Source organism: Heteronotia binoei, chromosome 2 (genome assembly GCF_032191835.1).
Source record: "Heteronotia binoei isolate CCM8104 ecotype False Entrance Well chromosome 2, APGP_CSIRO_Hbin_v1, whole genome shotgun sequence".
NCBI classification, from domain to species: Eukaryota; Metazoa; Chordata; class Lepidosauria; order Squamata; family Gekkonidae; genus Heteronotia; species Heteronotia binoei.
This window is the reverse complement of record NC_083224.1, coordinates 172,873,888-172,887,016: the sequence shown is the minus strand read 5'-3', so window position 1 is coordinate 172,887,016 and position 13,129 is coordinate 172,873,888. Positions and strand designations below refer to the sequence as shown.

At 41.8% G+C, this 13,129-nt stretch overlaps 1 protein-coding gene across 2 annotated transcripts in view; it reads left to right on the top strand.

Moving 5' to 3' along the window:
• COP1 (COP1 E3 ubiquitin ligase) overlaps positions 1–13,129 on the top strand; it is a 180,288-nt gene that overhangs the window by 131,517 nt on the left and 35,642 nt on the right. For both annotated transcript variants that reach the window (XM_060232478.1, XM_060232477.1), the window contains exons 16-18: positions 2,482–2,599; positions 9,285–9,409; positions 11,110–11,270. In XM_060232478.1, coding sequence (XP_060088461.1) covers positions 2,482–2,599; positions 9,285–9,409; positions 11,110–11,270 — 404 coding nt within the window. The remainder of the gene's footprint in view (positions 1–2,481; positions 2,600–9,284; positions 9,410–11,109; positions 11,271–13,129) is intronic.

Sequence of the window (13,129 nt, the reverse complement as noted above, 5' to 3'; positions counted from 1 at the left end):
AACCCATATCAGAATTGAATGGCATGGTGCCCTGCTGGGATGGGAGGGAAGACAAATGGACGGGGATCAAGAGTCATTGGCAAAGCTAGTGCTGTTTTGCCTGGCCTGTTTTTGGCACTCATTATTCCTGGAATTGTTTGAGTGTTTTAGAGCCCTTTGAATATACAGTCCAAGATGGACCGGATTGCCAGAAGTCATGCCAGTGGTGACACATTTCAGTCTATCGTAAATCAATTTGAGAGGTTTCTGCTGTGTGGTACCTGGGATTTTTATTCCTCTCGCTTAGCCCACTTTAAAATCTTGGCTTCCTTCGTAGGTAGAACTTTTTATCTTGTTCAATGAAAGGTCCATATGGTCTGAGAGGAAGGGGGAGCGAATCTTTTTAATTAGAAAACATGGCCACCTGTTCAGGCATTAATGAAAGTGATGAGCATTAGGCTTGATGTATCTACTTAAAAATTGCAATTTGGGATTGCTAAAAAAAAAAAAAATCCCACCCACCTTCAGCTGGGCACAGACACCATAGTGGCAGCAATAATCAATTAATAATTAAATGACTAATTTTAGCACCCTGCAGCCATACAGTTTCCTGGACCCATACTGATCTGAGCAGAAGCTGATTGATTGTGTAGGCTATGCAGGCAGGCGTGCTGTGCCCGGGCCATATGCCATTGGGCACGAAGTTGTTTATTGCAGAATTTAGGAAGGTGAATTCAGAAACTGCAAGCAGATGCTCTTACCCCACTACACTTCTATCCCTGTCTGTATTAATCCAGTTGCTTGTCTCTGCTCCTCTTGTCATCAAGTTTGTTTTCTGAAATCTGCAGCATTCCAAGTGTATCTTCTATGCATTCCCTCTGGAGAGAAGAGGGCAGTTTCTCATAGAACATTGCCTGAAAAGCTTATCTAGTAAGTCCTTTTTCAGAGAGGTAGCCAACGTTAGCCCGTTGCAGTAAAAAACAACCATGTCCTTTGAGACCTTATTTATTGCAGCATAAGCTTTTGTGGAATAGAGTCTCCTTTGCCAGATGCACGAAGTATTTTCTTCAGTTGGTAGATATAGTCTTTTTTGTATATTACACGCTCAAGGGCTGGGAGTTTGCTATGTAAAATTCAGATATATACAGATAAGGCTGGTGATCATTTATAACAGTATAATCGGTGACTGCAATCTTCTCAGCTTTGTTAGTCTAATATATGGTTATAGTGAAAGAAAAATCCAGGGCTCCCACTGAAATATCTGTAGAATGTATTTCTCTCTGCTGCTCTCCTTAAAGCAGGAATTCTCGACCTCTTGACCAAGAGGGTTTCTCCATATATGAGTTAGATCTCAAGATTCAGTCCCACTGTTTCTTCATCTTCAACAAAGAAAGACTTCTCCATCAGAGAAAGCCTTTCTCTCTTCAAGGAAGGCTAAAAGAGAGTCCTAGAATCTAATGTTCTCATTGTCAGATCCAACTCTTAGTGTGCTTTGGGATCCATTGTCTCATTCTATCAGTTTCCACTTCATTAGTCTCTAATATAAGCTAACGCAAATTATAGTGCCAACTATGGTATACCATTACATCTGCACTGAGGTTAACAGTAATTGCATTTCTATGAAGCAAATCTGGAAACAGGCTTTAAGCGATAGTTTAAAGTGGACTTCAGTTAATGTAAGCATCTATGCTTATAGCATGGTTGATACTGATATGGAAAAGGGGTGTAGTCCTTGGAAAGTCCTCTTAACCATGGTTATACAGTCAGGAAAGTCTGCATCAACAACATGCTTAGGGATCTCTACTGGTTTGTGGTGGTTTTTCCATGTGGTGGTCATTCCAAGTTAAGGGTCGTCAGAAAGGAGCAAGTTAACATTTAGGTAAAACTCGGAGATTTTTTGGCACATGTTAATAATCAACATCTTTCACTCCCCCCCCCCCAAAAAAAAATTAAACTCAAAATTGTGGAAAGATTAAATACTTTGCTTAATTAAGGAGACTGTTGTATTGTGGATCTGTCTTTTTACTTGGTTCTTGTTTTGGGGGGAACTCGGCAGAAACTAAAATGTACTGGTAATTCTTTTGCAGCCTGTATTCTTCTGATTGTGGTAGAACTTTCAGAGCAACAGTGGGATTGTTGTTAAGGGCAGCAATAATCTGCCCTTTTATTTTTATTAGCAGAAATGCTGTTTTCCTCTAATTAGGGTGGAAGAGCCAGGAATGGGCAGGTAATTTTCTTCGAAACAGGAATAAAAGAAAGGTTAAGTGCCCCCCTCAAAAAATAAAAATCTTGTCCTTTTTCTTTGTTTTAAGGGTTAGCTAAGATCTTTAGCCTGTTTGATCCATGTATTTCTGGCTTATAATGGGGAATGATATCAGATGGTGTCATTATGCTTCACTTTTGTGTATGTGTCTGATTGCTTGAATAATTGAATGATGTGAACTTATGCTTTCCACAGTTTTTCTATATCTCATTATTCTCCCTCCCCCTTTTCTCCCCCAGATCACTGTGTTCACTATTACGATCTTCGGAACACTAAGCAGCCAATCATGGTCTTCAAAGGGCACCGCAAGGCTGTTTCATATGCAAAGTTTGTTAGTGGGGAGGAAATAGTCTCTGCGTAAGTATTTCTCTCAATAACTGCGAGAAGTTACACTCACTGACACTTGGTGAATTTCAGAGAACGCGGCTTGTACATGGCTTGCGGGTGGTTGTGCGAACTACCATTCTGCTCAACAGATTGCCGTGCTTTTGTTAGATCATAATTATAAAGATACTTCTCACCTCTGTTGGCTCCACAATCTCTTCCTAGTGCAAAGGAATCCAAGAAAAGCGTAGATTAGAATTCCAAGACAGCTGCTTTAATTGCTATCCAGTAATATCTTTTGAAGGAGCAGTTGCATTTCTTTTTGGTCAAGTTGCGGGTGACCATTTAAAGGATGGATAATAGTGTGCATCCTTCTGCACTCACTGCTAGGTTATTTTAACTGGCAGATGTTCCAAGAACTGCTGGGGTGCCCCCTGGTGGTATCATATGGGTACTGACCTATTTTTGGCACACATTTTGCTCAGGGGTAGGAGTTATTTTCTCAAAAGTGGTAGAATTTTTATAAAATGGATAAATTCAAGGTTTTATTTAACCTGCTATCGCTGGTAAAGATGGTGGCCTCTTGAGACAGCAAGGTGAGCAGCTATTATCTCAGGCTTCTTCCCTCCTACGCAAACCCCTACAATACTGGGGTGATAATATTGTACTGTTTTACAGGTGGTGGACTACTGAGATAACTGCTGAAGGGTGTTTAGAGCACTATTAAAAATACAAGTGCTAAGTACTACCTAAATCGTGTTCTGTATTCCTCTCCCTCCTTTTTCTCCCTTAAGACCTCCAGATAAACATAAGATATAGCTAAGTTTTCCAAAACTCATTTCACAGCACTCAAAGCACCATCTGTCTGTCTTGCAGAACTGGAACGCTTCTGCTATTATAATCATATTGTTCTTTTACATCTAAGTGTAGTAACACAACCTTTAAGTTAGCTTCGAGTTGCCGAATCACTACGTAAGACAAGTAAAAATGTCCAAGTTGATGAGATTTTAATACAGCAGTCTGCGCTGTCCAGATTTCATGCACGCATCATTAGCAATTAAAAGAGAAGTATTTTTCATAAAACTTTAGGTTGAACTGATTTGTTAATCGCTTGCCGTGGCAATATTTCCTTTGCAAAGAAGAAAGAGAATCTTTTGCCTGCATGATCAAAGAGCGACAGCATGGATGGGACCTTGAAAGGACAAAATGGGCATGTCCTGCTTGAGAGATGAGCATTTGTAAATGCTTGTTCCATGGCCTTAGGAGCTGTATTGACGGAGCTGTCAAATCCGGTTGATGCAATAGCTGGGCAAGGGAGAGCTAGGAAGAAACCTGGGGCTCTTCTCCCTCCTTCCCTGCCCTTGCAGTGTGCTATAATTTAATATTGCAGAAGGCAGCTTTTGCTTGTGTTTGATGTCCAGAGCTTGGCGGCTGCAGAGCTTTACCAGTGATTAACGGCATTAATAACAACAAAATTCCCGGAATAAAATATTAGTTCTTTCGAACCTTAGCTTTTCTTTTCTTTTTTTCTTTTTATGGATCACATTGATTCATTCTGCCTTGTGTTACATTTTGACCTCCGGCCCCTTTGGAACAGGCTGCCATATAGGAGGGTTCGTCAGTTCCAGGTACTGATTTACACACCCGCTGATAATGACAGATCCTGTGCACTGCGACTAGCTTTTAGGAGGGCACCAGGGAAGCTCGTCAGCAGCCCTGTCATGATCCTGGGCCTAGTGAGGCCTGCAGGCCCAGAGAAGCCTGCCTAGGAGTTACAAAAGAGCCTACATTTCCCAGGATCCCTCCTGCCCCTCTGATTGGGTAGTAAGATTGGCCCAGAGATGGGTGGGGCCTGGGAGGAGACAATAAAAGGCCAAGCCCAGGCAGGGTGTGTTCTTTTCCTGGAAGGCTGAGCTACAGGCAGGCTGTGCCTAGAGAGCTTATAGCCAGGGAAAGATCCCTCATCCAATGCTAGGGGTGAGTGTTGGTTATTAGAGTAGGGATTGTATAGTTAAACGCATCAAGGCTTTTGTTTCTTTGTACTAACCTTTACAGTTCTCATATTCCCTTTAGCACTAAATTTTTGTCACCCACTTATTATTTGAGCACTGTAAATAAACTGTTGTTCTTATACTCCTTGGGTCCTCATGTCTCCTTGGTCACAATTAGGAGATATCTATTAATATGGAAGATACAGGGGTGTATCTGGGCCCTCCATACAGTCCCTTACCAGAGTGATGGCAGCCAGTAGAAGGCCCTGCTAAACTCCAAGATCAGAGGCTCCTTTCATTTTGTGTTTCATTTTCACTGTCGGGCTTTGCCTCTATAATTTTGAAAAAAACCCTGAAAAGGATTGCTTTGGAAAAGAGACACCTGCCACCCCACTGAGATGTCTGGAGGAAGATATTCCACTGCTCCCATTACGGCTTGCAGCCAGAGTCAGTTCAGACCCCAGAACTTCCATTCCTATGTTACAAGAGCCCTCTTCAGACACTGGCCCATATAGTCACTGATTGTTCATAGGATGGAATGGGATCATGCCTACTGGCTCTGTTCCCTCCCCCCCCCCAAACACACACTTGTGTATTCAGCCAACATCTGCCCTAAGCCCTTATGTGTGCAGAATGTTCATGAGTGGACTCTTCCATGCAGTTGGGAATGCTGCTTAAAGCAGGGCCATGATGGCAGGGTGGTACTGATAAAGTTATGTGCTTCTGAAAGAAACAAAATCCAAGGCAGACAAGAAAACTTAGCCTTCTTCAGAATCTATTCATACATGTTCCTCTACCCCCATGCACACAGAGGAATTGCATCCACTGCCCTTACCCCCCAACACCTGCATGTTCAGTTGAACATCTGTGAACAGATTCTGAAGAAGGCTGAGTTTTCTTGTCTGCCTTGGATTTTGTTTCTTTCAGATATTCAGTATTTTGCACACCTTGCATACAGAAGGTTCCAAGTTCAATTGCTGGCAAGTCAAATTGGTGGTGTCTGGGGCTGGGGAGGGCAGATGAATGGTAAAATAACAACTTCATTCCTACTGAGAAGGTGGACCTGTGCTGCAGGTGGATATTTGCTTTTCCATATTAAAATTTCTATTTTCAAGGTATGTGCATGTTGGGGAGAAGGCTTCTAGCCTGGCCTTCTCCCTGATATGCTAGTGGTCTTCAAGTACAGATTTTTCCCCCTACTGAAATATAGCAGTCAAAACACAGCTTCACCATCTTTGTAGAAACTGGACCTATGTATTATGAAGACAATGGAGCTGCCACCAGTGCCTGTCTGTTATGCTGAGTGATTAGAGCTGTGATATGAATGGGCATGACAGATTTTTTTACAATCATGAAAAACACCCCAGTCTGTAGGAAAATGTGAAACCCCTCCAACCACCCCCCCCCCCAAAAAAAACCCCCAACAACACTTTGGGGCAGCGTTATTCTTGGGAAAAAAACCAGCCAAAATGATAAAAGGAGCATTCATAGCTTTAAGAAACGCATTCCCTTAATGGTCATTGCTAGGCAACCATAGGATTCCTGACTTTGTATGGGTGAATAAAAGACAGTGGGAGGGGCTAGTATCCTTTCCAGGGCTTATTTAGGCTCTGAAGGGAGGACTTGTGGGGCCAGGCCTCTCTAGGGTTGCCAGGAAGTTGGGAAATTCTTGGAGATTTTGCAGTGAGGTTTGGGGAGGAGAGGGGCCTCAGCTGGATATAATGCCATAGTCCACCCTCCAAAGCAGCCATTTTCCTCAGGAGGGCAGATCTGTTGTATGGAGATCAGACGTAATTCCAAGAAATCCCCAGACCTGGCAGCCACCACTAGGTGACTTGATGCTGCTCTTCAGCAGCCTACCCCATGAAAACCAGTGTGGTGTAGTGGTTAGAGTTTCAGTGTAGGGCCTGGGAGACCCAGATTCAAATCCCCATCTTGCTGTGAAGGCTCACTGGGTGATTTTGGGGCAGTCACATATCTTCAGCCTAACCTGTTGTGCAGATAAAAAGGAGAAGGGGAGAATAATGTAAACTGCTTTGGTCCACACTGTGGAGAAAGGTGTGGTTTAACTTAAGTAAATAATAAATATAGCTGAAGATGGGGGTGGGGGAGTAGTTAAAAGCTAGGTTGAGAATGAGATAGAGAATGTACTGTCAGGAGGAGGGAAAAAGGAAATTTAGGGGAGGTTGCAGGGGAAAGTGAGGTGAGCTCGTAGAAATCCTTGAGGTTTTCTACTGTGAAGTGGGCCTAGTGCAGTAGCTGGCACCATACAGTGGCATAGTTCTCATAGCTAGAGGCTGCTGGGAGGGGGGAGAGGGAAGGCTGAAGGCAGAGGAGCAGATAAATGTAGAGAAGGAGAGAAGGGAGCAGAAAAGGAGAGGTTTTGAGGGTTTTCAAGAGAGGGAATGAGGAAATAATAGGGAAGGGAGAAATGAGATGCTTCCTGCAATTCCTCGTGGGTTCCCACTTGGATTATAAAAATGGAAAGGTTTGATTAGTGGTTGTTTATGAACACTTGAGTTAAAAGTGTTGCTAAAGGAATGGTTTTAAGGGCCTCTTTTTATCCTCCCCCCTCATAGTACCAAATGAGATTGTAGATTGCTTGGCACCCAATTCTGGAGGTTAAGTACTTCTTTATATATATAATGACCTTCCTGATGAGTTGACTAGCCGCGCAAATGTGGAAGCAATCATACAATTCCGACAGCTGGGCATTAAGGGATAGTGTATTGGTGACATCTCACCCTTGAATAGAGGGTTACCCACTGTTTCCGCTAGTAAAAATTCCCTAAAGTCGCAAGTGCTGAATTAGTGTCTTGATTCACCAGTGTGGATTGGTTTAAATCAAGCGTATTTTTCTCATAGCTTCAGTACTTCCTAGAAGTGAAGCATGCTGCTTTTGTAGTGGATTACAGTGCAATCCTAAACAGAGTTACACCCTTCTAAGCCCACTGACTTCAGATGGACTTATAAGGGTGTAGTGTTGTTAGGCTGGCTCTGTTATTCGCTTAGAGAATGCTGGATTGGAGAGAGGTTGTGAAATCTGCTTTGGCTCCGCTGTGCATGCTTTCTCCACACACACACACGGGATGCTAAATAAGAGTGCTTATTTATATACTAAGACTATGATCTTGTGCTTTGGAATAGAAATGTGTTCAGCTTGGTTGATGTACTTAGATCTCTCCAGAAGCAGGGATAAGGTATTTGTGTGAACTAGAAGGTAAATGTCTATGTTTACCTGACAGAGCGTAAGTATTCACAATATTTTAGAATGAGTTACTTCTGAAATACACTATTGTAAGTCAGATCTAGGGATGGGCTGCTTTTTTGCAGTTCAGTTTGTGGTTTGTGGCTGAACCACGACACAGGAGGTGGTTCACATTGGTTTGTGAACCATTTAAAGTTTAAATTCCTGCTTTCTGCTCCTTGTAGCAAATTTTGCAGGAAACAGAATGCAGGCGTTTCCATCTGCTTGGTTTAAACGGATCAGAGCTGCTTTCTGCTCTTCACAAACCACCATGAAGTACACCAATATTTGTGGACATTTGTGGCGGTTCTTCAGTTCATGAACATCACTTTGTGAACCATGAACAGGCCAAAATTCATAAGGAATTTTAGTTTATCAGCCAGTTCATGCCCTTCATCAATCAGGTGTTTTCTCCTGTGACTTGTTCTTTTACATAAAAAAAGAAAGTTCTGATTCTTTGTGTTTTCCAGAGGATTAAGGGTTCACTTTGAAGAGTTTGTAAGTGTAAACTAACATTCAGATTCTCCCCCATCCACCCACCCCAGGTTATTTTTTATAAGTGGCAGTATCTGAAATCAAAATCTTGTTTAAATAAAAATACTTTATTTATTCCTATAAATATGTAGATTTCATTGAGATTTTTAAGAAGACAGCAGAAGTAAATTTTTTATCATGACATAAGAGTTTGTTCCGTGTACTTGTAAAACTCATCCACTCATTAATTATTGGCATTGTTCAGATTGTTACATGGGTTGTTCTTGTTATCAGTTAAGTCATAACTGTGCCTTTTAAAAACCCATGTGGTTTAGTGAATTATATGTTTGCTCAAGAGTTTAAGGAGCTGGATTCTGGTCTTTACCATCTCCAAATTGCTAGGGAGAAGTCACTGTTTCTTCCATTTGTAAAATATAGGCATTGTTGTGAGAGAAGGTGAGCACATGGTTAAACAATGTCCTAGCATCCTCTTACTCTTTGATCTTGGTGTGTGTTTGCTGTGCCACGTCTAGATGTCTGTAGGTTGTAGATCTGGAGTTCCACATTTGTATCTTGGGTGAGATGGTTCTCATCCAGAAAGACCTTCGTCTCAGAGACAAAGGCATCCACGGCTGCTCTCTGCTCCACCATGCACTCCAGCATGGCACAGATGGAGTTACAGCGTGTGCTGACGTCACCAGTCAGGCAGTGCCCTGGTATTTAGTAGAACAGAAAAACTCAGTAGAGGATAGTGGATTTGCCCTTAGGAATCCTGGAAGATAAATTCTAAGGAGACCAAAGGTTTGGCAAAAACTAGGGGGTGGTCCTATCGATGCAGCTTTCTGGTATAGTCTTGGGTAATGGAAGGATAACATTGGGCATCTGGTTTGTGGCCCAGTCAGAAGGCACACTGGTGCCTGTGCTTCTGTGCATGATGTTTTTGCCTCCCCTAACAAAATATTAATTACTGTTACTTGATGACTTATATCTGGTTTTTCCCCCTCAGGTCAACAGACAGTCAGCTAAAGCTGTGGAACGTAGGAAAGCCACACTGTCTGCGTTCCTTTAAAGGTCATATCAATGAGAAGAATTTTGTAGGTTTGGCATCAAATGGAGATTACATTGCCTGTGGTAAGTCAAAGACCCATTCAACACAAGGATCTAAAATATGCCATTAGTTTTGAGAGCTGTATGAGCGACTAGCTCATGTGTGTGGGGCGCAGTGGTATAAAGGTATATATAGGGTAAGTACTGCTTCCAAAATGTTGCATAAATGGTAAATATCTAGAAGAAGTCTGTTCCTGCCTTACCTGCAAATAGGGATTTGTGTAAAATAAGAGGACTTTGTCATTAAGAGGTATATCACAATTGCATTTGCTTGAACTGCAGTAACACAGATTCTTGTGGAGGAATCCTACCCAGTTGCAACAAATCTAATCTTGGTTCACCTTTTTTGCTTGAACATTTGGCTTGGGTCTTCTGCAGTGCCTCTTGCTTTATAAGTTTTCTTTCAGAAACTGAGGAAACCATTTTTGGTAGAGGGAAGTAGACAGAGGAAAGAAATCGGTGCAGCAACTTAAATTTAATGTGGGGACAATTCTGAGCTACAGTGAATGATGCTACTCTTTCTTTCTCCTCCCTCCAAAATTTTGAGAGCGTTAAACATGGAAGCTATTGATAGCCTGAAATTAATCGCTGTAAGAGTACATATTTTATGAACCAAATGGCAGACTTAAGAAGATCCTGGCAAAGTTGATGAGGTTTCCGTTTCAAGTTCTTGCGCTACTTGAACATAGTGCAATCTTAAAAGTAAAATACGAAATTGAATGATTTTTACTTTTAAAATCTGTCTCTGCTTCTCCTTCATCTGCAGAAGTATGCGACAACTACTTATTCTTTTCCTTCTCCCAAATCCTGATGAATTTGTTACCAGTGAAACCCACATTCTCTTTAGTCATCTTTACTGTCTGAGCACCAATAGTCACTTGGTGATCTTTGACTTGTCAGGATCACCTGTGCTGTGTTATGGAATTATAAAATCATATAACTGGAAGAGAACCAGTGATCCAATCCCCCGTTCCTTCTATACTTGTTACATTTGAAGCATCCTCACCAACGTCCGGTCGCACCTCTTTTAAAGAAACCTGAGAGGGAGATTCCGCAATACTCTCCTAAGGAGTCTGTTCCAGTGACAAGCTGTGATTTTTTCTTCAAGTTTAACAATGTAATATGCTGTAATTCAAAAGTACTGAAGAATAATCACCCATCATTCTTTCAGAGGCAATATAAAATATTTGAAAGGTCATTGTGTCTTCCCATTATTGCTCTTTCTGTATCTGAAAAATAATCAAATACCTTCAATTTAATCTTATATGATGTCCTTTCCAGACATTTCATCACCTTTTTTTAGCTTGCTGCTGAATCCTTTCCACCTTATTAGACTCCTGCTTGAACTCTGGTGTCATAAGTAAAGCAGAATGAACTTGCCATTGAAGAACAGAGACATTATTTAGCATCTTGGAAAAGAGGCTTTGTGTTCAGACCCTGGAAAACGTCATTGGCCTTTAAAACCACCATCCTGCATTGTTGGCACTGGCTCATTGTATCACCTGGATTTTATTTATCTGATGTACTACATTTGTTGTGCAACCAACAAAGTATCTGCTGTACTGCATTTATTGGCATGTTATATCTTAGTGATGTTGCTTGTTGCTATCTTGGAACAGTTGGCTTTTGATTGGCTGCACGAGGAGTGAGATGGGGTAATTTGGTGCATCTACCACACTTTGCCAATGTATCTCTGTCTTTGTTTCTCTCCTTGTTAACTGTAGGAAGTGAAAATAACTCCCTCTACCTTTACTACAAGGGTCTCTCAAAGACACTGCTAACCTTCAAATTTGACACTGTCAAAAGCGTTCTGGACAAGGACCGGAAGGAGGATGACACAAATGAGTTTGTCAGTGCTGTATGCTGGAGGGCACTGCCAGATGGGGTAAATATTTACTTACTCTCCTTTCCTGTTGTGTCATAGGAAAAGAGAAATGTTTCCCTAAAGTAGGTTTGGCAGGGCATTCATTTAAGTCAGCTTAAGGTCAGCAGTAAATGGTTGAAGCATGACAGGCTGTGGAAGAACCTAATTTGACTCAAGAAACAACCAGAGTTTGACGCAAAAAACTTCCTATTACTGCAGTCACGTGAGAACTGGTTCCCTATGGTATCGTCTGCCTTTACTGAGGAACCAAAATTTGTGGTGGTGTTACACAAATGGTGCTTGAGTGGCATGTGAGAATGGCCTCGTCCTCACTGATGTGACACATCTATGTCTGTGCTGTGACACTGTACTGCAGGGGCTGGCTGACATGATGGAGGTTGTGCCTAAACAAACTGGCTTGTCAGGAAGCAAGTTCTAGTCAAGCTTTCTCCTGAGCATGCTAGATTTCTGTGCATAGTGGTGCATTCCGTTATGTGAGTCTCTCCCTACAGTCTAAAGTGCCATAGTCCAGACACGGCTAGACTGTGCCAATAGGTCTGTGCTTCTGTGCCTTTGCCACAATCTATAAAAGGGCCTAAGGCAGTAGGCGTTTGCAGGTTAGCTCTTGAAATTATGCAGTGGCATTTTGTGTAATTTGAATGATAGATGATGCTTTAAAGTAAAGTTAATACAGTGTAATGGTTGGGATTTTAAACTCACATAACCCAGCCCACCTCCGACCCTAATTTATTGCTGTTGGAGAACATTAACTTCTGTTATATATAGGCTTTTGCATTAAAAGATGCCATTTTGAATGAACAGTTAATATAAAGGGTGACAGAAATATGGGTACTGTTTGAGTCTTCCTAGCCTTTTATACATAAATGTCTCTACCCACATTTCATTTGAAACCTTGCTCTCTTTTTAACTGTCTTGATCCTTCTTAATGAGTAGGAACTTTAGCTCTGTAAAGAAATGTTAGCTTGACATATAGATGTTTCGCTGAATCCTGAATGTGTAATAGCAGCCTCTGGGATGGGAGTGCAACGTACTGTTTTGACTGTCCCATTCATTTTGCACAAGGCCAGCCTTAGTTCCAGTAAATGATTGTTTTTCCGGCAAATATGCCTGTACCTTGAGTAAATTAGGAGGTGGTTGTCCAGTCTGGTTTGTGGATTTTGGTTTATTACTGTACTACTGTTTCTGTTGTCAAGACTGCTGCAAGGAGTGGCACTACATAACAAACTGTAACTTGTGAATTCAGCTATCACAACAAACCACAAATTGTGGTTTAATTCATCAGCAGTGAACTCCAGTTTCAAATCCTGATTTGGTACCTTATGTAGTCACACATTACAACTGACTAGGGTTTGATTCAGCTGCAGTTTATTGCAATGCCTGAGTATAGCCATGCCCCAGTTATACCCTTTCTGCCAAGCTTGCTCTCCTGGAGCACATGAGCTGCATGTGAAGCCAGTTTCAATTGCAGCTTGGACCACTGTTTCCTTTTTACTCAATAACCATGCTGTGAGGAGGAAGATGGGCAGAGAAGTGCAGTCCCAAAACATGTAGGTCTGAGGAGGCTGCTATTTTACTCCAGAAGAACTTGAGTTGTAACTGTCATCCTCCTTGTCAAGTCTGTGAGCATGTGCTGGATGGGGGAACAAGCACTATTCTCCAAGTGGAAAAAGGAAGTGAAGGGCCCACTTTAGATCCTTTGGACTGCTTTTCTTCACCAAATCCATTCTTACAATCTTTGTCTGCTGTTATAACTTAGCCTAGCAAAGGCTCAAAAATGACTGGAGCAGGCCTCTTACCCATTTTTTTGAGCAGAGCTGCTGTGTGTCATAAAGCGGTTAATGAAACAATTTAAAAAAAAA